This window comes from Podarcis melisellensis, assembly GCF_964234715.1.
Source record: "Podarcis melisellensis genome assembly, chromosome: 1".
Taxonomy (NCBI): Eukaryota; Metazoa; Chordata; class Lepidosauria; order Squamata; family Lacertidae; genus Podarcis; species Podarcis melisellensis.
The window spans coordinates 133,776,552-133,801,821 of record NC_138528.1 but is presented as its reverse complement, the minus strand read 5'-3'; the positions used below and the strand labels follow the sequence as shown (position 1 = coordinate 133,801,821).

Here is a 25,270-nt window from a genome sequence, read left to right as displayed (position 1 = left end):
GAGCAGTGAGGTCACCTTTCTGATGAAACCAAAGTGCTCAGGGTGCTGAAAACAAATAGGAGGAGGATCTCTCCTTGCTGAGTGAATAGGCAGTAAAATGGCAAATGCAGTTCTATGTAAACAAGTACAAACTGATGTATATCCAGGTGGGGTGGGGGGTGGAACCTGAATTACACATTGTGGCGTTTGCCCCTAGGATGTGTCAAGGACAGGGTTAAAATTGGTGTGATTGGCTAGTGAGAATGCAAGGGGGGAGTAAAAGATAGAGTGGGAGATTTTGAAAAGACGGTTGAGGTCTGGGGGTTGATGGTTGACGTTTGGGAGTTGAGGTTTGTCAGTTGGGAATTGAGGCCTGGGGGTTGGAGAAGGAAGAGGGTGGAATAGGCAGTGGGTTGTTAGAGTCATATTGTGAGAGAGGGAGAGGAATTGTTAGGGAGTTAGATAGATAGCTGGGAATAATTCAGTTTGAAGTTGTAGGAACTAAGATTTAAGAAACTGACAAGAGAAAAATAAACTGAAACCACACGCTTATTCCTGCACTTAAAAATAAACTTGATTATTTGTTTATGTCAACAACTGTCTGGACTCCATGTGTCCCCATGAGAAGCGGGGTGGTGGCAGCGAAGAAAGCAACCGCAGTGGTGGCACAGGGTCAATAGACCGTGATCGCCACACACATGTATGAAAGATGTTGACCCACCCCAATGCTTGACAGCTGGGGGGGGGGAGGCCAATTCTATGCTAGGAATAGCTAGGGAAAGAATTGAAAGTAAAACTGCCAATATCACAACGCCATTATACAAATGTGTGGTGCAGCTGCACTTGAAAAACAGTGTACAGTTTCCACCTCATCTCAAAAAGGATGTTGTAGAGCTGGAAGAGGGTCATAAAAGGGCAACCGATATTATTGGGACGATAGAGCAACTGCTGCGTGAGAAAAAGTTACAGATTTAGGGATGTTTTGCAGGCACACCTTCAAAAAAAGCAACAACTTGGGGGATATTTTCATTTAGAGAAAAAGAGAAGATGGGGAGACATGAAAAAGGTGTGAAGGAGCTGGATAGAAAAATGTTCTCGCTCTCTCATAACACTAGAACTCGTGGGCACCCACTGCAGCTGAATGTTGGAAGACTCAGGACAGAGAACAGAAAGAATGCCTAGTTAAACTATGGAGCTTGCTCCCCCGTAAACCACACTGAAACCGCCCTGCGCTAAAGAGAGGCTTTTCCACACCTCCTTGGAGGGCAACATCATGCTCTTATCCCAGTCCCCTGGCTTGAGGCTGCTCCCAGTAAAAACATTCTGCTGGTAGCAGGGGCAGAGCTGCATTTGGGGGCCCTGGCAGGAGCAGACGGGTGGATTCCCTAAGGCGAGGAGAAGGCTTCCTATTGGGTGGGCCAGTGTGACTGCAGTGGAGCCATTATGGAGGGTACTGCAAACAAGAAGACAAAATGTAGACACATTTAAAATTGAGAAATTTGGATTAATTGATATGTGGTTTGGGTATGTCAGCCTTTAATCCAAAGTAATTTTAATAAGAATACTTAATTCATGCCAAAGCACTCTGATCAGTCCCCAAAGCCTAAGAGATGCCTGGGAGTTAGCAAGTGTGCTGGTGCTCCGAGTTTTTGAAAGTGAAATTTTACCATTCTGTACTTATGCAAATATTTCTTCTGCAAAACTTATTTATTTACAAGCGAAAGGAATCCTGAGGCCTGCCACATGAGGAACAGAAAGAAAATCACCAAGCGGTATTTCAGGGAAAAGTTTGCTAAATTCCTGTTCTCTATAACAGTCCTCGTATTTCCTATGGTTAATTGTGGTGTACAGCAGAGCCAGATGGCAATTGGAAATTACAGACAGAATGAAGTATCAGAAGCAACATAATCTGGAGGACAGCCATGGAATGCTTTGCAAGGAGGCAACAATCTGGAACAAATAGCCCAGCAGCACGCAGGAAAAGGTAAACAGAATGCTTGAAGTGGCGCTGGTTGTTTGAATGAAAAGACACCCAATCCCAAGCAGATGCAACATTTATGGAAATGTCCTACATAAATCCAAGTGTGAAAACATACACATGCAAGAGAAAAAGGGGGGGAGGAGAAAGAAAGAAAGAAAGAAAGAAAGAAAGAAAGAAAGAAAGAAAGAAAGAAAGAAAGAAAGAAGATTCAATTGGAGTCCGATTCATTGTTCTCTGAAGTCAATAATTTGGTTTCTACATTCTGGATATGCATTTACTATTCTTACTTTGAGCAAATAGAAATATGGGGATTTTTTTTAAAAAAAATGGAGCATAAAGGAATTGCAATCACTACAATCATGAAGATGTAAGTTTATTTTGATGTCCATGGATATTGGCCTTACAATGGAATACTGTATATGAAAGGTGAATAATTTAAAACATTATCAGTGATGTTGGGGTTTTGTTTTCCATTTGAGGCAAGCATTATGGTCTACGAGATTCTTCACTGGCTCAGATTAAAATCCAGATTGGAGGAACCACTCTGTTCTGCTCTACCCCATCTCCAAGGAAAGTGCCAGAAGGGGAGGAATTTGAGCAGAAGCAGACAATGGGGTAGATGAGAGGATCGGAACATATTGCACTCTCAACAAAATCTTTGGCTGTCAGATACAAAGACCCAATAATAGAAACTTATTTATGCCCACTAAAATAGAGGTGACTTTTGGAGAGAAAAAACCACGAATTGAACCTGCTGATCTACCAGCTGCTAACTGTATCCTCAGTTCACCAACTGAGCTAAGTGATGCATCAGTGCATTCTTCCACCCCTAGCTCCTGCTTGGTGCTTATAAAGGCAGATACTATATGGTCTTGCTGAGGGGATGAAAATCAATATGCGAAGCCTGATCTGTGCCTCAACAGAGTATCTACATTTCAACTTGGCAAGGCCTCTCCCATCCTCCTTGGGTTTAGAAATACAATGCAGACACATGGATACTGACTGTTCAGGAGACTTTCCAGGGTAGGATGTGCCTGATCATGTGGTAAGAGGAGAGCCAAAGACGTATAACTTGTTTACAAGCAGATAAGTTTGAATATATTTTGAGACATTTGGGTTTTATTCTGCAGATTTGGCTTGTGATTCAAAATGGATATGCATGGGATAATAATTTCAAAGCCATTCCCTTCCAAATGGGTTATTTCAATTCTTCAACTTTTTGCTGAGCTACATAGGAATGAATTGCAAAATCTCCAAGCTTCTATTATTCCAAAGCAGTCCCAAAAGATTTAAAAGTTGTCCCATGCCATTACTTTCATTGGTGTTGTGTGTGTGTGTGGACTCTGGGATTGACCGTGTCATCCTTTGTATGTCTCATCAGCAGTGTGCCGCACTAAATTCAGTTGGACTTTCTCCCAGGTGAATGTGCTGAAGAATTGGCAAAACTAAGTAGAGTTGAGGGAAGGGGCATTACAAAAATTGCTCTTTCACACCGGTGCTAATAAACAATTGACACTATATATTAGCTAGTGTGGCAAAATAGCTCCAAAACCTCTTTTGGGGGGGGGGGATTTGCCTAAAAAACAACTTTTCTGTCCGGACTTTCACTTTCTGAAATATGGCAACCCTAGGTTATTGCTCAAAATCAGTTTGCAGGCTGCAAACATTTGGGACAGTGAGGAAGGATCTTATTAAAATGTGCTCATGCCATTCAAAAAATCAAATTGCAGAGTCTCCCAAATTGTGTAAAGGTAGAAAGAGGCAAGCGACTGGGATGTGTTTGGAGAGTGGGAACAGAGGTGAGGCTGATTTGTAGCCATTTCGAAAGAAGAATGCCATGGAGTATATTTTCCTTCTGTGCTTACTCCCTCGGGAATTTCAGTGGACGAGATGAGATTATTCTCACAAGTCATTTCCACTCAATGTGCCTCAATGTGACTGTTATATGGTGGCCGTTTTTGTAGTCATCTAAGCTGTGAACAGTATTAGCCTTTGGGGGAAAATTTGTTTCAAAGAACCTGTCAGACTTTATGGATGGTGTCTCTACCTTGTTACAGAGACACCATCCCTTTTACTATTCAGATAAAACGTGAACATGGAAAGAAAAGGTGCACATGCAGGAAAACATCTTTTGTGGAGGAGGAATACAGGTAATCAACTCCCAGACACGATCATGAATTGCCCGTTGGATGGTGGAGTGTTTGCATTTTATGGATCTGTTGGGAAGCAACTAATACACAGTAGGAGCAATTCATAGCCGCCAACCTTGGTCTGCCAGATAATATCCAGTGCAGCCCCAAATTGGGATAAAATAAAAAGCATTGAAGCTTGTTCAATCCATATGAATCACTCCAGTTTTATATCATTTTTCTAGGACTCTGCATAGAAGGGTGGAATTTGAATTCAGTTCCCTAGGACTGAGGTGCCCCACCACCTTGCCTATTTCCTGCAACCATGTTTTCACTGCCCAGAGACCGATGTAGAGCCTAGCACGATCTGTCCATGCCTCTCCCCCTAGTGCTTGTGTTGCAAGTGCCACCATTAATTCTGTGATACACCTTAAATACGTTGCACACAATTGACATTTATGCACAGTTAATTTGGGTGCTATGGAGAATAGAGAGTAGAGATGGCAACAATACAAGAAACTGGGCAGATAGTGGGGCAAGGAGGATGCAGTAGGCATGGGGTGTGATAGGTTGGCACCAGGCTGGCTCTTTCCCTAATTTGCATGTGAAACAAACACTGTTTCTTGTAATTCTGTATACAGATACCTTCAGCATTCTACATGCTGCTTCCTGTGGCCCTCTGTCAGTGCCAGCCACAGAGGATACAGGTAAATCAACTGTTTGAGTCTAGATAATCCTGCCAGGCAAGCCTTCCAGACTTTAGTTTCATATGAGAGTCCTCAGAGTCAGAAGAGACAGGCTCATCCATATCAAAGTGTTCCTTTACAGATAATCTTATTGTCAGAGCTGCCCGAGGTCCCAGCTCACAAAGGACCAACGCCAGTTCGTTACTATTTACTAAGGTCTTTATTGCAGTTCAGTTTCGATTTCAAAGCTGCGGCGCGCAGCCCTACGTCTCAAACTCTAGACCGCTGAAGCTCCGTCTGAATCTCCTCCCCCCAGACACCAGTTTAAGACTCTAGCCTTGCTCCACCTCTTCCTTTGCTCTTTCCTCCTCTGGGTCCGCCTGTCCGCTGGGGTCTCGCTCCTTCTACACTCTTCTGACGCTGATTCCCCTGAGTCTTCCCCCTCTCTCCGGCGGGCTTTAGGACCTGGTTCCCAATCCGTGTTTCCTGCTGTGCCGCGCGCCTGCACATTCGAACTTGGCGCGCGCGCCCAACCGGCAACCTTCCTCCTGACCGTTACACTGCTCCTATCACTGCTTTCCCCTTCGGGGAGGCTAGCTGAAACTGACTCCCCCTCCGTTCCCTCACTCTGCGATGGAGGCGTGGCCAGCTCTGACTCATCTTCTCTCCCTGCTGGGGGAGACGCTGGCCCTGATCCATGGGACCCTTCCCCCCCACTACGCTCTGGTGGGGAAGCTGGTCCTGATCTCCAGCTGCTGCTTTGGGAGTCCCCGCTGGCCCCTTGTTTCTGGTGCGTCCCCCCTGGCACTCCCCTTGCCCTGGCCATCGGCGCCCCCCTCTGGGAATCTTCTGATTCGCTGGAGAAGCTCATGGAATCTCTCGGGTCACTGTCATACTCCCCTACGCTTCCCTCAGATTCTTCCCCTTCGCTCTCCATTCCCTCTCTCCCCTGTGCCTCTGCTCCTGAGCCCCTGACACTTATATACATATATTTTATGTAATCCAGTTTCTCTTTATTTCTAGCCCATTGTGTCCTACACCTTCAGGGTAACTAACAAAAACAATTGTTGGTAAAACAGAACAATGTACTTGATCTAAGTTGAATGAATGCTTCCCAGCCTTTCCCAACATTCATGAGTTCCAAAGGCCAATCAAAAGATGTCGGCTTGGGCCGGGGATGCGTCAATGCTGTGATACTCATTGGGGATCTCTAGCTCCCATATTATCGCTGTGGTCTGAACCACCGAGCCTCTTGGGCTTGCCAATTGTAAGGTCAACAGTTCGAATCTACACAACAACTCCAACCGCTGACTGCATGATTAATTTCAGTTTGCATTTCTTAGCCCAGAAAGTATTGATCTGATGTGTAGAGATCTTTTCTATTCTAATTGATTCAAGAGGGTTCTGGAAGCTTCTTGGTGTGAAAGAAACAAGCAGAAGGTTCATGATGTTTGGGTTATTCCTTCAGAGAAGCTGAGTGCAGCTGGCTTAAACTGGTTCTCTTATTTCTGTCAGTCAAGGCCATGCTGACTATAAAAGTCAGGCCAGAAGGAGCCTGGGTTTCACTTTCTCTTCCCACCTCTTTTCCTTCTGGTGTTCTGAATGGTATGCTTAGTGTTAAGGTTTAGAATTATTATTAAGTTATTGTAAATTTAAGTCTGCTGCAACTAGATGTCTATGGACTGTGCCAATCCTGAATGTACAGTGGTACCTCAGGTTACATATGCTTCAGGTTACAGACTCCAGAAATATTACCTCGGGTTAAGAACTTTGCTTCAGGATGAGAACAGAAATCGTGCAGCGGTGGCGCAGCGGCAGCAGGAGGCCCCATTAGCTGAAGTGGTGCTTCAGGTTAAGAACAGTTTCAGGTTAAGAACAGACCTCCAGAATGAATTAAGTTCTTAACCCGAGCTACCACTGTATTGGATTTGTGACCATTATGTTCATTTGCCTTCAGTAGCAGTAAAGCTCTGCTGGATGAAATACAATTGCCCCTGGCCTGTTTTTTGGGAACCCTGCAATGTGTTTCAAGTTGTTACTCTGCTCACTATGCATTGGAATCTACTCTGGATCAATACTGAGTAGAATTTCTCAGTTCTCATACTGAGAGCCAGTATGGTGTAGTGGTTAAGAGCAGTAGTCTTGTAATCTGGGGAACTGGGTTTGCGTCTCCGCTCCTCCACCTGCAGCTGCTGGGTGACCTTGGGCTAGTCACACTTCTCTGAAGTCTCTCAGCCCCACTCACCTCACAGAGTGTTTGTTGTGGGGGAGGAAGGGAAAAGAGAATGTTAGCCGCTTTGAGACTCCCTAGGGTAGTGATAAAGCGGGATATCAAATCCAAACTCCTCTTCTTCTAGAATTTCAATGACATAATATGGGTTTAAAGCCTTAGTAAAATGTACAGCTGTGCTATGCCTCCAGTTTGGTTTGGGGTCTGGAATGAGTCCTGGTCATCCCGGATCGGACTGGGCCCAAGACAGGATCGGTGTACGTATTTACACATGCGTGTGCGCACATGGTAGGGCATAAGCACAGCCCACCTCCAGACCATTCTACGATGCTGGCTTGCGGTGTCCTGACTGTGATCCAATTCAGGCACATGAGGTGGCAACTGCCTTGGGCAGCAGGATCCACAGGCGCAGCAGATCCAGCCTCCAAGGAATCTCCCGCTGCTGCAGTGGCAGTGGCAGCTGCAGCAAACTCCTTGGAGACTGGATTTGTCACCCCTAGTGCTGCTAGTCTCTTCCTACCCTTGTTCCCAATGGCATTTTGTGTTTCGCCTCAGGTGTCACAATGTATTGGACCCAGCCTGGGTGGCATCTAGAACTGTAGAAGCTGCTCCAGGAGGCTGCCTCACTTGTGATAAACCTTACATGTACAACAATACAAACACAGCACGTAGGCTAATAGTTAGTAGAGAATATATAATGGAATAATGATATCATTCAAATTATAGAACTAAGCCCATCAAAGTTCATATGTACAATATAACAGAGTGGTAGCGAGGACCGCCAAGCCGTGTGTTCAAAAAGATGTCTAAGGACGTCTCACAATAGTCCTTCAAAAGTTTCAACGGAAGATGTCTCAAAAGCCTCAAAAGGACAGTGTCTCCGGAATGATACTACTGTTTTGTAATAGTCTCTGTATTAGCCAACGTGTTGTGTTTGTATTGTGATTAAACCTTACATGTAGGCAGTGAATGCGTTTCCACCACATGCTGACTGTGCTGGACAGAATGGGTGCATTCTGAGCGCTGGCTAGAATCTGCATTCAACACCACCAGCATCTTGGATTCCTTGGTGCATTATATGTAGCGTGGGCAGAATTCACAAGCTTTCCTTAATCTGTCCAATGTGCCACAACAGTATAAATGAAATCTTCCCATAATGAATATATAGTCCTGTTCTTGAAAGCTGAACATTTGTAGTCCATGAAATATGCCCCAGCTCCATTGCAGGAGATATAGATCACTCTAAATCTTACGTAGACATAGCTGGGAGTAAACTGAACTCTCTGGGACTTACTTCCAAGTAAACATGCATAAATTGTATGTGTGTTTCCTTGTTGACTGGTATTTTGTTGTGGGCAAAGTTTGCAAATTGTGCATTCTGTCATTTTGACAGTAAGAAAATGCCTTCTGGTGCATACGTTTTGTACCATTTTTTAAAAGATCATTTAGATAACACAATATGGCAACCATATTGGAAGTGCATAACAGACCAGACTACCTTTTTTAAACACACACACACACACACACACAACGTGGTCTCTAATTTAGAGCATAACTAGGGCCAAGCTACAGCTAAATTATCTGCTTAGATCACAGTGGTACCTCGGGTTAAGAACTTAATTTGTTCTGGAGATCTGTTCTTAACCTGAAACTGTTCTTAACCTGAAGTAGCACTTTAGCTAATAGGGCCTCCCGCTGCCGCTGCACAATTTCTGTTCTCATCCTGAAGCAAAGTTCTTAATATGAGGTAATATTTCTGGGTTAGCAGAACTTGAAGCATCTGTAACCCGAGGTACCACTGTATATGGATAGCTTAATCTTTCACCCAGCAATGCCACACCTCCCAAGATACAAGTATTTGGTATCTTATAGCATACACCTATAGCATCTTTGTGCTAAGAAGACATTCTGGCATCTTAGCAGCTTCCAGGAGAGGGGAGATGCCGAGAAGAGTGTGTGCTACCTGAACACTTGAGTGTCTTGTGGTATGGGAAGCTGAATGGAAGAAGTCTAGGACTAGGGCAAAGGATAGGTGCAGCCCCCATTCAAATGTGCAGGCTTTTGCTATTGCCTTTATAGAGGCACCCAAACACCCCCACTTTTAGTTGGCTACAGTGTTCAAAATTAATGTTTAATTCAACCAGGCAAAAAGAAGAAGAAAAAGGCCACATGCATGAAGGACCATTTGTTTTGTATTTTATTGAATTTCATTTATATTAAATTAAAAATATATTTCTGACAGATTCATGTAACAAAAAAGCAGAACAGTTTTCAAATTGTTCAGCTGGGATGATCAGTGTGGGATGAAGCTAAAGCAGGTTGCAATCTACATTTGTCCTAACAAACAGATAAAGTTTCCAAGGAACTTGGGAGGTAATACAGAAAAAGAACAATCCTAATCACACAAAGGGAAGGAAAGGAAACACTGGTTTCTCCCATAGCTTCCAAAAACAAAAGGAAAGGGAAATGATACTAAAATATATAGATAGCTAAATATTAACAAAAGTTAGTTATGTAATTTTTAACAGTGCATAATCCTTCATAGCTGAAAGATGAAAAAACTAAAGGTTAAAGTAACATTACACCACACACAATTTGTCATATCCTACTGTGTAAGCAGGTGCAGGAGGTTGAACACACCACAATAGTGCTAACACAGAATCACACAGAATGTCAGAATGAGACCTCCAATCGAACCTGCAAGGAGAGAAACAAATAGGGGGCAAATGGGAGGGGGAAGGAGAGAGGATGGAATCACAAGCCAATTACTTATATACAAATCAACCTTAAGACAATTACATGTTCCAAGGAATGAGGCCCACAAAGGAAAATAAAAACTACATTATCCTTATTTACATATGCAACTAGCCATGTCTTTAACAAGCTATAAAAATACTATTCACATTTTCAAATTAACATACAGTAGTTTTGTTTTTAAATTTTTGTTTCAAAAAGGCAGCTAACTCTGAATGCATTGTGTCACATGAAATGAGGATGCAAAATCCACAATACATGGATGTATTGTGTCACTTTCCTGGAAGATTTCCTGGAAGTTTACAAGGTGAAAGTATTTTGTTCTTTGCATTTTTAACAGTTGTACTAGGAATGGAGTGAAGTAGCTAAACCCAGGGTGTTCTCACAGCCCAATCCTAAAACATACTGCACTAGCAAATAATATTGTTTAGGATGCAGCTTGGCTACAGTTCTGTCAACGAACAATGTTGCTACACCGGGAGAGATTCTTAAGAGACCAGGATTCAAATTTTTGTCTTTGTGTACACCATCCCTGGGTCCATCATCTAAAAACAGAAGAGCAAATTTGGGACTAAAGGAAGTTGACAAACTCACCACTTCTCTTTGTATCAGTGTATCAGTTGTTAGAAACTGGTCCATAATTCAAGCTTCCTAAAAACCATGTGGCCAAATAATATTTGGAATAAAGAACTTTCAATGCTACCATAAACGGGTTGTGTTTCTTGCGTTTAACTAAATTTAGCTCCACTGAAACCAGTCAGACTACCAGGGGAATCCTATGCATATCGTTGCAAAACTAAGCCCCACGGAGTTCAGTGGGGTTTACGATCAGGGAAGTGCGTATAGGATCGCAGCATTAATTGCCCCAAATCTGATCTGGGTTAGGAAGCAGATTGCGATGCCTATTTATTTTAGAAAGGAAAGCAATTTCCATATTGGGTTTTATTCAATAACAAATTAAAGGCTTTTTATTAATAGGGAAAAACATGTTAAACATGTTAGAATTTTTTTTTTAAATGGGCTGCAATCTTAACAGGGAGTTCCAACCTAACAAAATACAGTGCATTGCATGTGCATAAAAATTATATGCAATATATTTTCTTTTACCTTTCTCTTTATCTGCTATGAAGAACTTAAAAGTTACTTTGCAAACTAGGTGAGTTTACCAGGTAGCATGGCTTAGTCACTATAGAGCTAAACAACTGAATCATTCCTTTAGAATCATAGAATCATAGAGTTGGAAGGGACCCTGAGGATCATCTAGTCCAACGCCCTGCAATACAGGAATAAGCAGCTGTCCCATATGGGGATCAAACTTGCAACCTTGGCGTCATCAGCACCAACTGAGCGAGTGTGTGGATCTGGTGGCCAGAACTAGAAAAGAGGGTGAAAAAAAAACCAACAACCTGCAGGTTCACTTTGGAAAACACTCAACCCTATGGAGAGTTTCTTTTAAAAAAAACAAAAACCCTCAGAAAATCAATATTTCAGCAGAGAAAAAGTTAAAGAACAGACATAATGTACATTGTACTGGCTTTGAGCTTGACCCACAGTTCCATTAGGGTATATACTTGCATATACTTGGGTATATGCAAGTTTAGTCTCATTGAGAGTTGTGGCTCACTCAGATGGGTGCAGAATGTGGCATGTGAACATGTAGATTGTTGCTGCTTTAACAGATTGAACCAGTTCCTTCCCATGTGTAGAACAGATACCCTTTCTGTACCCAAATGGCCAGTGATTTCAACTGGAATAAAAACTGTGCACACCCAAGCACTTCTTTTAACTGGATTATGCATTTCCTCCTTCCAGAGGATCATTTTGTTTCCTTGCATTCAAAGTTAGCTTACCTTTGCACAGCTGCTCAGTTTAATTATCGACCCATTTAACAGCAGTACCGTTTTATGCTACATATTTCATAGTACCTCACTTCAAAATAACGGATTACATATCTACACTTATAAAATACCATTCACAGTTTGTTACTGTGGTTATCGCCCCCAAAATGGTTTAGTCCGCTGAGTGCTTATGGATAATAATGCAAGCTGACTTTCATGCCAGTGGAAAGGAATTGTTTCAAACAATGGTTATTTAAATAATCCAAATGAAGGTGCTTTTTCCTTGTGAGTAGCTGAAAGGTGCATTTCAACTGCCCCACCTTTCAGTGCATCCTGTCACCCTGGATAGTACCTATTCAAATTTTGTTGTAAGGTTGGCCTCCCCTGTAAGTTAGCAAAAAGCTTGCTGTATCACCCTGATTTTCCTTCTCTCTTTTCATTGACTTTATGTTCCAGGCAGTTGCTAGGGCTAATGTTATTCATTTGCTGTAAATCCATGCCCATGAAAGCTGGTGTTTGACAAAGGACTCAGATTTGCAAGACTCTTACAGTTTTTTTAAAAAGCAAAGCATGCTTCTGCTTATCATGCTGGAAATTAATTTGAAAATTAGCAAGTTGTGTCTGCACAACAAGGAAGTTTTTTCCAGTAAGCATGAGTCCTGAATGCTGTATGGCTACTTGTTCACACTTCATGGTCCCTACTCATGTTCTACTAAAAACCTCCTTAACAACCCTCAGTTACTAATGCCTATCCTACAGCTTCTACCAACACAACTAGTGCAAAAACAAAAACAAGAACAAGAACACCCTTTGTAGCTGCTTCAGCATAATGCATGCAACTGATGATTTGTATGCAAAAAAGAAAACTTGCATAAATATTATTGATCTTCTAAATACATATTGAGTGCTGAAGTCCATCTTTCTTGGTGGAGACTTTGACGCAAAGTATGAACATCCCTTGCTATATGCTTTCAGAGGCTAAGGAAACTCACAACTTAATGAAGCTATGGTTCAGGAAAGAACTTACCTCTGTGCTCAGTGTAAATTGATCTGACACAAGTGTCTAACACAGGTACCATTGAAGTCAATTGGTTGTTCCCTGCTAAATTTCAGCTGGTTTGCATCAAGCCCCCAGGTGATTAAAGTCAAAGATGTGCATAAGCACATTTTCTGAAGTGGTAGGCTATGTGCGCACACAATGATTACAACGATCACACCCAGTTGCAACATGCTACCGCAACAAGATCAATAATAATTACAGCTAACCGTATAATCACTCTGTGAATGTGGGAGTGAAATGGCACTGTTTGTGCTGTAGGGAATTACTTCACAAGGGAACAAGAAAATTGAAATCTATAAGTGCAAACACTGAAGGAAGGAAAAGATACAAATTGGCCTTTTACATTTTGAAGTGCTGGTGTTTCTGGCCATGGAACATCCTTGGTTTACATTTGTCCCTAATTTTTAACAGTAGATATGTTAAATATCTACTGTTAATTTTTAACAGTAGACATAACATTTTCCTTGTAAAGCTTTAAACTGAGTCATGTAAAGAAATAGCATCCAAAGAAACAACTCCAAATGCTTACTCCAACATCATTTTATTTTTCTACAACCATGTTCCTAAACGGCCTAAACCTGAACTCTAGGCAAGGTCAAATTACTGTATTTTCCCGTGAATAAGACTTGGTGGTTTGTTTGTTTTTTACCAAAAAATAGGTTTAAAATTGGGGCTTGTCTTATATATGGGTAGTGCTGAGGGGTGTTTTCTTAATTTGGAGTCCCCCAAAATAGGGGGCATCTTATACATGGGGGCGTCTTATACACGGAAAAATATGGTAACTTAATTTAATTAACACAGCCACCCTTACAATCGGTCACTCTGACTTCCTTGGGAATGCTAGGCAATGCGTGAAGGATCTGTGAAGATCCTAGAAGCAGCTAAAAACATTCTCACCCAACTGTAATGCCCAGGATTCACTGAGGGAAAACCATGCCAGGTGTGTGTATATATATATATGTATATATATATATATATATATATATATATATATATATATATATATGAATGATATTTGTTAATATAGGCCATTTAGCCTAGATCTATGAGAACACTAACTCTATTTCCTTTTATTCTTGGTCTGAGTACTTGTGCTTACTAGAGAACTTTGTATGGTTCAACAGCCGATAAAGTTGGGGCAGTATTATATATAGTGCCTGGCGTGCTCTGGTCCATGGGGTCACGAAGAGTCGGACACGACTAAACAACTAAACAACAACGACAACAAAGCAGAGGGCTACAGAAAAGTCTTAAATGTAAATATAATTGTTGTTGTTTAGTCGTTTAGTCGTGTCCGACTCTTCATGACCCCATGGACCAGAGCAAATATAATTAAACAACACCAAATAAAGAGATACTTGCGTAGCTAAGGCACAAGGAAAACTACAACTAAAAACGTTCAGACAAGATGACTTTGCCTTTCCCCATTCCTTGACTGGGCAGAAAGTTCCTCACTTCTGTTGTTTTTAACTGAGAATTTTGGAGCAATAAAGGTGATTTTTTTAAAAACAAATCAGCTGCTGGAAGCATGCAGCACTTTCAGCTTCAGTTTTGGCTTCTGGTTTTAGTGAAGACTTTGAAAATGTAACTCGCAGTGTTTCCTTTGGGCTCTGAGCCCAAATAACAGCTGACAAGAAATTCACATCACACCTCTGTAAAGGGCAATATAAGGCAATGTATAATAATTCAGAGCGAAAAAAGCTTGCTCCCTTGGCGCATGTGCCTTTTAAGAGAGGTAACATTTCCCATAGTACCCAGAGTTCAGGCCGCTTTATCTTCAAGTCGTGACTGCTGTGTGTTTTGGCTGGTTTGCTGTGTCCCTGCTTGAAGCAAATGTCAATTATTTCCCTCCTTTGTCACTTCTGGAAGTTTCCTCAGTGATATTAACTACAGGAAGGCTATGGCAGGGTATTGCCTAACTTCTATAACTTTTCCACAAATTGTGCAATATCGGTACCTGTGTGATTTCCACTGTGGCAGGGTATATTTTCTTTAATCTACAGGATGCAAAGCAGTTAGCAGTGCTAACTACAGGGCTCTTCAACACAAACAGAAGGACGTCTGGCCTGAGGATACAGTTCTCACAGCCGAGCTGCTACCACTGAGAAGATGAGGCTGGAAGCTTTATTTACCCTGTTGTCTTTCTTAGCAGCATGATCCCAATGAAATCACGCTACTCACAGGCTTTTTTGCATTTAAAGGGAGTCATGCTGGTTATTAAAGAATAATTTTTTTAAAAAAGGTGGTGAGATGAAGATTAAACTGCACTAAGAATTCATTTTGGTCTTCTGGAACAGATCAGAGCCCATCATTTCATGCAGTTTCCCAAAGAATGCTGCCTAAGAATGCTTTGCCAAAGGCCAGACACAGCATAGCAAGCTGGGCGGAAGTGAAGTTGCCTGACCCTCTGGCGATGGCGTAAGGACAAGCATGCGTTTACTAAGCTAGAGGAAGGAAGCTATCTCTACCAAGCAAAAAATGCCCCCCACCCAAAACAGAAAAAAGAAATGCTTCCAGCTAGTTTAACGGTTGCTTCTCCTTTTGCAGGAAGGGGAATCAGGCTGGTTGCTTAGGTAATGGCGTATAAGCAGGTAGCTATTTGATACGTTCAAAGTTTTTAAATATAGCCTTGGTGTACATGTGAGAAGAAAAGTCTGGACTAGGGATGAGGGAAAGACTTGATTCAGGAAGCACTGAAAGCCAAATCGATCAAATTTGTATTTTAGAAACAATATGCAAAGCAAACCCAGCTATCCTTCAAAACTGCACCAAATTCAAGTTTTGTGATGCAGTTTCCAACCAACCATTGTTTACAAAAATGCATATTTTAGGGGGAAGTGTAAATAAAAATGAAAATATTTAGGGAAAATGACTTGCAGAAATGATTGTATTATGGAAAAAAATGTACATTGGTCAAAACTGCATATAAAAGACATAGCTCACCTACTATGGAACTGCACAGTAATCCAATTTTCTGGAAGGAAGTGCAGGGTTAGAATTAATCTGGTTCTGTACAAATCCCTTTTAACAGGCAACTCTACCACTGCAGTTTGTTGCGTACGTGCCAGGTGGGGATTATCAAAAGCGCAAGAAGGATGGCTCCACTGAGCCATGTTGTCATCAAAACAAATATTGGAACTATCTGGAGTACACCAAGCACAGCAACCTGGATACAGGACCTTCTGCAACCAGCATTCCATGAGAAAATTCTGCTCTACAAAGTTCAAGCTTCCAAGAGATTTTGAGTGCATTTTTGGAACTGTTTGCCGAATAATATCTGCATTTAGATGTAATGGGAGGCACACTGCAGCAATGGGAATTTCCCCAAGTTAATGAATGTTAATCTAGGACTACAGCAGAACATTGACACACATTCATCAGAGTGCGGAAACCTAGACGCACAAAGAAGACGAAGAGGCCATGAGCTCAAAGAGAGAGAGCAAAACTGGGGCCATTTTATTGTAATAATGTGAAAAGCCCAATAAACCATGGATAAAAAAGGGAAATCTCTGAAATAATAATGAATTTTCATAAGGATTTTTTAAAAATTTAAAATCACAGACTGCTGCAAAATGTAGAGAACAATTTAAGGCTGGAAACATGGACAACTGAGAAGATTATTTGGGTTACCTGAAATATATATGAAATTCACAAACCCTTCCATTCATAGTCTGGACTGAGAACATGGCATGGAGGAAGGAGTTTTCCTTTCTGTCATTCCCAAAAGCCTGCAGAGTTTTACTGTTGAACAAACTGGCATTAGGTGAATAATTGCAATCCATTTATTCATGTCAACACCTGGATAGGCCCTGCTAGTTCCCAAAACTTTAAAGTGGGGTAGGAGGGGAGCCACCCAGATGTTGTGGGACTTCAGCTCCCATCCACCTCATCCTGTGTGGCCAGGGGTCAGAGATAATGGGAGTTGCAGTCCAGCAACACCTGGAAATCCACTTCTGCTTTAAATAGATAGAAATGGACATGCATCCCAGCACCACTGGAATAAGAGATTCAAATGAGGTCACAGCCTGGATTTCATCTCACACAATCAATCAAACTGCCTTCCTTATACATGCATTTCCCAGAATTAAAAGTTAATATGCTCCATCAATTCATATTTTGAGAGAAGGTACTGCTATGGGGGGAGGAACTATTTACATTTTCTTTTACTCTGCGGGATTGTTTTCTTTATGCAGTACTTATCTTGAATTGCCAAAAGCCCTGCACATAAACAGGTTTCCATCTTTGGTTAGCCATAGGATGCCAAGATGCTTTGATGAATTTTTCTCCCCTGCCTCCCCCATTCTGTTCAAGTGCACAGGCTTTTACTCCTTATAGGAAGCAAATATATATTACCATTTGGCTTGTAAAGGCTTTTTACATGTGGGGAGAGCAGGATTGCATGCTATCCCTTGACTTTGCGGAGAGCTTTCCATTTATGTTCATTGAGGCAGCTCAGTTCTATTGGACCTTAGGCTCTCAATAACTTATGCTCTGTCAAATATAAACAAACACACTAACCTGCTGAGGATTCCTGAACCATCAATTTTGAAACGGGTAATCTGGGGAACTGAAGTATTGCTAACTAACAGCACACAGCTCTGCATAGGACCCAACATTTGCAAAGGAGCCAAAACCAGCAGTTACCAGGAGAAGAGCTCCCCTGTATGCTCTTCATTGTGAAATGGTCAGACATCTATCTGGAGACTTCTATATTTGAAGACCCAGGAAAACCACCATAACTTTGCCTCAGTAATCCTAAGGTATATATGGCTATAGCAGTGAAATCTCCACTGATGGTAGAAAATGTTTCCTTAACATTTGCAGCATCTGTAGTGTCAAAGAATGTTCTGCTTTCATCTAGCAGGCTCCCTAAGAATGTAGGAACCACCCTACTGAGTAGGCCATCTTATTTCCAATGGTGGTAGAAGCCTCAAAGTTGGATATGAAAACAACACTTTCTCCCTGTAGTCACCCCTGGGGCAATGCAAGTGGTTTTCAGAACCCCCTTAAAAGCCACTCTCTACCACCTCCCTCAGTGGGTAAACTAAAACTTCTGAAATCAGTGAGCAGCCAGCACTTGAACACCAATGCTTTGCGTTCTGCACACACTGCTTTTCTGCTGTGACAAATGGGAATTTGGCCAGCACATCAAGAGAATAAACTTCACCAGGCCTGCACACATTTCTGTCCATTGTGCAATTGATTCTGACACTAAACATTGTATTATGAATGTCTCCTTCCTTCTCACTGCAGTTTGACACATATTTTGAGTAACTAAACAATATTTTTTAGAGAAACTGTGTAATTGGAAATAAGTTCCATGCCTACAGTAAGCACTCTCCTACCTGGCAATTAAATGCAGATACTTAAAATTAAGCATTTTCTGGAAGAACCCAAGTTTTGTACTGCTTTAGTGGAAGGAATGAAAAAATTCTACTCTCACAGACAAAAAATGTAATTTCCAATAACTGGGCAGACTAATACTTTACATGCAGAAATAAGGCCAATCCAATGTGAAGTCAGGTCTCACTCGGCTCCATCTTTAAAGCAAAACAAACCTAGAAATATGCATTATTAGCTCAATGAGGCTCAGGTCATATTACACCACGTAGAAACTTAGTACATAATTTGTTCAATTCTGGGCAGAGAGAGATTGAACTGGTTCAGGAAGTTCAAGAACCTGTAGTCTGAAAGACAGAGAAATATATGCCTCCTGATATGGAATGCACTTTTGAGAACCAGAAATCCCCGAGTTCCTGCCTAGCAGCGTCTCCTGTGCACAGACATAAAAGAGTCGACCGGGTGCAGCGACTGGAAAGCGGGCTAAGCCCCATCATGTTTACTGGGATCCCCAGGGCAGTGGGAACCAGTGTTGCTGACAGAATATATGAGAGTTGATGAGTTGGTACTCCTGCTTCCAGGGTGACCAGAATAACATGCTGGATCCCAGCGACAGGGAACAGTGGCTAGAGGGCAGTTATCACTCATCTTTAAATATACATTCATGCCATGTCTGGCTATCATCATATACCAAGGAGCCAGAAAACACAATAAACCCAAGCAAACAAACATCAGGAAGCAAGAGCACAAGCTTCCATGGGTTTTCTCAAGACATGTCAAATGTCTATAACATTTCTTTGTGGATCACCAGTGCTTCCCAAAATGACCTCACAATCTGAGTTTGCTACTCGGACCGTACCAAGAGGCCACTCTTGGGTGACCATGGGATCTACAATGGCTTGTAGGATGATGTGCTTTGAAAATCTACCTTGGCCAGAGGATTGAGTGGGGCAAGAGCTCCCCATGCCCTGGCTCTTCTCTGCTCAACTTGCCTGGGGCTTTGTGCTGATAGCTGCAGAGCTATCATCTGTTCTGGACTCTGGATGTGACTGCTATGCAAGGAGTCCTGTCTTGGTCACTGAGAGCCTTTGGGGTCATTTTGTTGGTGTTTAAGATATAAGGTTAGTAGGGCAGTGCTAAACCATTTTTAAAAGGCTGAGACTTTTAGCATTCCCTTTCCCCCACACAGGTGTTTTGCCCCTTAAATTCCAGCCACAAATAAGTACTACTCTGTTGCTTGGTGACAGAGGCTGGAGCATCATAGAAACATACTTTATGAGCAAATGGCTACCTATATCAAGTCAACACCTGAAACTATGAGCTTTGTTCGTTTAGCAGAATAAACCTGAAAGCTAGTTCTTGAAATATCCCCTAACATGCTTCTCTAAAATGCTGAAGGCACCCCTTGACTTCTTTTCAGTCTAACAGGATATGTGAAGTATTTTGACACAGCTCCCTGCCATTATTCGATGCGCTTGGTTTTAATCATTACTAAAGTGCATACAACAAAATACTATTGCCCCTCCTGCAATTTCATTCAACATATAGTGAGCCTGCAATCCATTTTCCTGGGATTAAGCCTCATTGAAATCAGTGAGGTTTACTTCTGAGTAGATAGGATTGCACTGTAAGAATGAGGGTGATCCCCCCCTGCTCCTACTAGATATTATGTCTTCAGAGCTGTATAAAAAAACTTGAGCTAAAAAAAAAATTCCAGTCATGAAAGGAACAAACTAAAAAAAAAACTTTTTTAAAAAAATTAAAAATAGCATGTAAAAGCCAGCAGAGAATGAAGGTTCGTAGATGAGAGAATGCTTTGAAATTATTTACAGTTTTGACTGAGAATGTAATAGCCATGCACACCCCAAATTTCTAAAACCTTGCTTCATGTTTCTTCTTTGTGCTAGGAAAGCAATAAGCAGGCCTCACCACAGTCTTTGTCTGCTAGTCCAAGTCAGTCCAGCACTTCTTCCCGCAATTCCCCCTGCCCTGTAATCTGCTTTCCTTTCTGAGGCAGCACCAAGGCTAGTTACTCCTTCAACAGTTTTCCTGTGAGCAGTCGTTGCACTGATGAACAAAGTTCCAAAGACTTCACTTTGTTTTGGCATTTTCCACAGTCATCTTTTATATATATCTATATTTATATATCATTATAATAATAATTCATTTTACATTTTAAATTATTTTATTTTGCTGGTCACTTCCATATTGCTTCATTCAGATTCCAGAATACAGTTCAGGGTGAGGACAAAAATTAAAACCATAGCTTAAGTGCAAATGAATTTTCCAGTGATCTGCCATGTGCGTTTTCTTCTTTATGAACTGAAGTCTGCCTCCTGACCCTGCCTCCTTTAGAAGCAGGTCACCCTTCAAACAAAAACAACCCCAAAACCATGAATTAAAAGAACAACGATGGATTTTCTCCCTCTGTCCAGTCCTCAGTATTCTCTACTGCTTCCCAACTTTAGCTGATAAACCAGAGGAAACCGAGGAGAAAATAGCTACATTTTGTATTCAAGAAGTATAAAACATCAACAGGAGGCTCTGTGCATATAAATCTTGGTTGGTGGCTTGCCCTCAAAAATGAGATGTTGTTGTTTTCCCTATAATTTTGGCCTTTGTGTCCTGAAATCATTTTTGCTTTCAAAACATTTGTTCTCCTATTGACCCGTAGAAAACCTGTAGTGTCATGCACAGAAGCATGAAGAAGTTAGGTCTGTGCAGTTAGAAAACAGAAAGCAGAAGTGGTGGAGAACGGGGGACTGGCCGGAGAGTCCTGTGATCTTCAGTGTGATCCCTTTGATGGATGGACGGATGGACGGACACAGTGAACAAGATGGGAACAGCAAGCTGGGTTAGCCATTTTGTTCATGTGGTAGAATATAAAGTGTTAAAGAAAGAAGTCGGATTCTCAATCTCATTACGTCATCACTCATAATATTAAAAATGTCCTTTCCTACCCTCTCTTTTCCCTCCCCCTCCCCCTGCCCAAAACCGCACTGCCCCCTCCAGGATTGCTCCAGTGGCTCTCAGCATTTCCTGCTGATAGAAGCTGGCACTGTTGTGACTTTCTGCAGCATCAAAGCTGAATTGCTACGTGGAGAACTAGTTGGACAGCAGGCAACACCGCCGCCGGCTTTTACTAGTATTCATTGGCTTGTCTGACCTCCTGGCCCTGCGGGTGCACAGAAAGTGAGAAATGCCAGCCTTTCTCCCTCCCTCCCTGCTGCTTCATTCACTCTTTACTTTTCTTTCTTCCCGGCTTCCTGGAACAAATGACTTAACTGTGCCTTTCCATTTGCAGACAACCACCTGCGGGAAGAACTGGCAAGAAAAGGAGAAGAGAGGGTAAGAAGAAGGGACAGAAGAGAAGGGAGACAGAGACGGAGGAGAAAGGAGAGTGCTGGTATATGGGTCCCCCATGACTTCCACGCTTTGGGGATTACACCACTGTGTTTCGGTGTCTGTAGGGTGGAGGGGGCAGCATTGTGCCAGGCTTCAGGGAGAACTCTGAGAGGTATTCGGGGTTCTCTGCCACAATGGGCCGGATCCTTCCATTTTGTTTGTAAAAATATTTTGTGCTGTATTCCTGCAGGTAGTCCGGGTGCTGTAGGGTACTCCGTGGGGGCAGGCTGTGATTCCAGTAGCCTGGGTTGTCAAACGCCTTCTTGGGTTTCTCTGGCAATGGAAGCCCGTTTTTCTTCAGGTACTCTGCATTCTCGAAGGTGCCTGTGAAGGTGTTGAGGTACAGTGGCTCGTTCACATACTCATCCTCTGCTTTGGGTGGGCCATTTTGGCCGTTGTGATATTCTGGGTTGTCCAGTGCTTGAAGATCACCATTTTTCCGCCGAGAGACAAATGGGTTCTCCTCCACAGGATTCAGGTGATCTAGAAATTATAAAACCCATATGAGTCAAAGAAACAAACCACATCTGAATGGAACCTAATTTGAGCCAAATTTGTTTTAATATTTCTATGTTGTCAAGCTGTACCATGATGGGTTAAAAAAAAAGAAAACCAGCTGATATTAGGAAGAAACAGATGAGCATTGTGCTGGTGAGTTGTTCCAAGTGGTTTAGTGGGCTGGCCTTTAACAGACTTCATGAAGCAATGGATTGATATGAAAATGTCGCTAATTCCTAGCTAGAGGGAGAGTTGAGTCTGGGTGGGGGAATCTGTGGGCATCCATATCTTGGTTGTGCTGCCACTCCCATCAGCCCCATCCAGGATGCTCAAAGGCCAGGGATGGTGGCATCGGGGGGGGGGGGCTACAACTTCCCATTCCTGGATTAGAGCTTCTTGGGTACGGATCTAACACCAGCTAGTCATACAACATAAAACTGCCCTGTCACTACTCTTAGGTTCAAATAACCTTAGGTTGACACAAACTGTAGCTTATTTCAGGTCAGTGAAAACAAACTGACAGGAGTAAAGTTTTGTGTGATTTTATGATATCTATCTACTGTACCTGAAAGAAAAGGCTATTGTTTACTTAATCACTATCCTCGGATCTTTATTCTCTAAGAGGATGTCTTTGGAGTAAAAACATCAGAAGCTTCTGTTTGTATGCACTCAGCCAGTCCCTTTCCATAAGGAGAGAACCCTGCAGCTGTAAAGTGGGCAGTCCTGCCAGGAGGTGCCTCCATTTCTCACAGAGCTGAGCCCAAAGTACGCACAGCTGATCTGAACTTTTCCAGCAGTGCTGAAAATGTCTCCTGTTTACATTGCTTATCCTCAGGGAAACAATAACCACCACTGCCATATAATGTTATCTGGCAGATTATGAAAGTGCCACTAGCACAATTAAAAAATAAACAACACCGTTACATATTACACGGGCCATAGAAAAATACAATAGCCTCAAGGAACAAACCTAGCTAACTCCACTCTCAAATATGAATATGTTGATTTAAACAGTGAAGGAAATCCCAGATTAAAATGCAGGAGGCATATAGATGCTTAGCGAGGGAGGAACTTTTCCACAACTCTAAAATGAAATACTTCATTTTAGAGAGAGAGAGAGGTGACCGAAAACTATCTGAATCAAGCGATCTCTCCTGGGTTAGAGATGTTACTGTAGCATTTTGGCTCAGGACATATGTGCACACTGACCTTCAGGTCTTTTTCACACAGTACATCTTAGATAAGCCAAAAGCCTGTGGTCTGCAGAAACAAAAGTGTGACGAGGAGTGCAAGAGAACTGTGGAAACTCAGTGGGCTGTAAGTAGCATGGCTAGAAGGTTAACGACAGGGGTGAGGACAAGAGGAAGGAAGGACATCTGCAGTGAGAAAGTCTCAACATGCTCACCCAGTTATGTTCAAAAACAAAATCTCTTTTCTGCACCAGGTTTCCTCCCTTCTTTCACATCTGTCCCTGATTATGTGTCAATAATCTTTAAGATTGCTCTTTAGTAGTTTTTTCAATGTTTTCAGAGTGTAAGAGGTATGATGGCAGAGTAGTTCTAGACAGAGCAAATAGACTATAGCAGGTGTCAAGTAGGCACAGGTGAAGTTCACACTTAATGGATTAAGCAAGTTAATCGTTGCAGTTTTGATTATTTACAATTCCAGATATTGAGGTTTGACCAGAGAGACTTGCATTCAAATCCCTACATAGACATGAAGCTCACTGCATGATTTTTGGCCAGTCGTGGGTGAGACTGGATCCTTCAGATAAAGATAACCTAATTTCTCATTGAAATATGATCTAAGTTACTGAAGACTGAAGTTAAGCCCCGCAGTGATTTTACCAGAAGTGGACTCTATTCTTTGGAGAAAAGCAATGAATTATCAGGAGTATGTCACTTTTCTCTCTTTATTTTATAGCCTTGTAAATCTGCACACGGTAACCTCCCTTTATTTCTTACACTATAAATTTAACCTCTCTTTATCTTTTGCTAAGCTCACAATGTTATTGGGTAAATATCCCCTTCGCTTTGTGCAGCACAAATCCCTTTTTTAGTATTGTGTTTGTCCTATAACTTATATCAAGGTGGAGCTCTTTAGAGAAAGAGTGGGGTTTAAAACATTGATAATCACCTCTGGAAGCCAAGCTGCTACTAGAAATTAGCCTTCAAAACCTTCAGATGCAGCTTAGGTCCTATTCCAAACCCAAAACCTTATGATTGCTATCACATGTATGTATCTACATACCTGTTTTGGGTTTTTCTGGCATTGGAGTCATGTATCCATCTTCATCCAGCTCGTTTCTTGGCCCCCGTTCAGGTATAAAAACGGTTGGGTCAGCGCTGTACCTCTGAGTGATGCTGTCTTCCTGTGAAAGGCTGGCCACTTGCTTCCGCAAGGTGCCATTGCAGCAAGTATCATCGCAGATCTCTGCAGCACTTTGCATGATGGGAAGTTCTGGTGCTATGCTTGGCATGGCAGCTCGGTATGGCAAAGGAATTACTTGTTCGGTAGCCAAGCTGCCGTCTCTGTAGATAAACTGGTTCTGTAAGAAACACAGACCACGACACGAGAGACTCATAAACAATTGTACTTGTGGGCTTTTGTGCATATAATATTACATTTTATTTTCATTTATTTGTTCAACTTGATTTTTCCTTTCCAGATATGCTTCCCTAGTATTCCAATTAGAACAGACCTCAAGTATCACAGCACACATCTTCAAAAGAAAAAACCTTACAGAAGACCTAGTAAAACTTTGCCAAAAATTCAAAAACTGATGGCAAAATAGAAAATTCCAGGTTGACATTCTATTAAATTCCTTTTTAATGCAACCATTTAGAACCTTCTGATCCATACAAGTCAGTACTCTCCCTTGAATAATATTTTTTTTTTAACCATTTCAAGTATCATCTCTCCTTGTTTGCCTCATCATATTCCCACCAGTGCCTGGCTTCAGAAGTGATTTTTTGAGTGTGTGCATATACTGCAAGAAATTCTGCCACTTTTACCAAATTCATTTTGTTTTCCCTACAGTTCCTTAGATGTTTCTCCCTAGCAGAAACCTCCCAAATCACCCAAAAAATGCCCTTTAGGTAAAACTCAGTGACAATCTAGACAGGTACATATCAGCATCACTCAGAAATTTTGCTTAGACAGTTCATATTGGCAGGAAATTCCACTTTTGCCACAGAATTTTGCTTTAGGCAAAACACTTTGGAAACACTTTTGTTCCCGGGCCTAAACCTGCAGAGTACTGGCGCCTCTTATTTTTGCTGCCCATGGCAGCCATTTTGTGCTGGTACCCAAAGCACTTTTATGAGTACCAAGCCTCATTTTTTCAACAAAAAGCACTGCAGCACAGTAT

The 25,270-nt window shown here is 41.9% G+C and overlaps 2 protein-coding genes across 6 annotated transcripts in view; one reads left to right on the top strand and one right to left on the bottom strand.

Moving 5' to 3' along the window:
- Positions 1-1,760: 1,760 nt before the first annotated feature.
- Positions 1,761-21,422, top strand: LOC309363275 (uncharacterized protein; the record flags this gene model as incomplete). 2 transcript variants are annotated; one of them, XM_081899380.1, is made up of 4 exons in its annotated part: positions 1,761-1,963; positions 4,018-4,110; positions 4,731-4,796; positions 21,302-21,422. In XM_081899380.1, the coding sequence occupies exons 1-4, from the start codon at positions 1,902-1,904 to the stop codon at positions 21,420-21,422; spliced, it is 342 nt and encodes a 113-aa protein (XP_081755506.1). In that variant the 5' UTR covers positions 1,761-1,901. The 2 variants fall into 2 exon arrangements, 1 of the variants encoding a protein (XP_081755506.1); XR_014165296.1 differs by lacking the exons at positions 1,761-1,963; positions 4,018-4,110; positions 4,731-4,796 and adding an exon at positions 20,736-20,851 and having other exon boundaries at positions 21,302-21,404.
- The window catches only part of ERBB4 (erb-b2 receptor tyrosine kinase 4), a 779,780-nt gene continuing 775,354 nt past the window's right edge, over positions 20,845-25,270 (bottom strand). For all 4 annotated transcript variants that reach the window (XM_081904442.1, XM_081904441.1, XM_081904443.1 and 1 more), the window contains 2 exons: positions 24,151-24,448; positions 20,845-21,885 (listed from right to left, as the gene is read on the bottom strand). In XM_081904442.1, the coding sequence (XP_081760568.1) occupies positions 21,440-21,885; positions 24,151-24,448 (744 nt within the window). In that variant the 3' untranslated portion in view covers positions 20,845-21,439. The remainder of the gene's footprint in view (positions 21,886-24,150; positions 24,449-25,270) is intronic.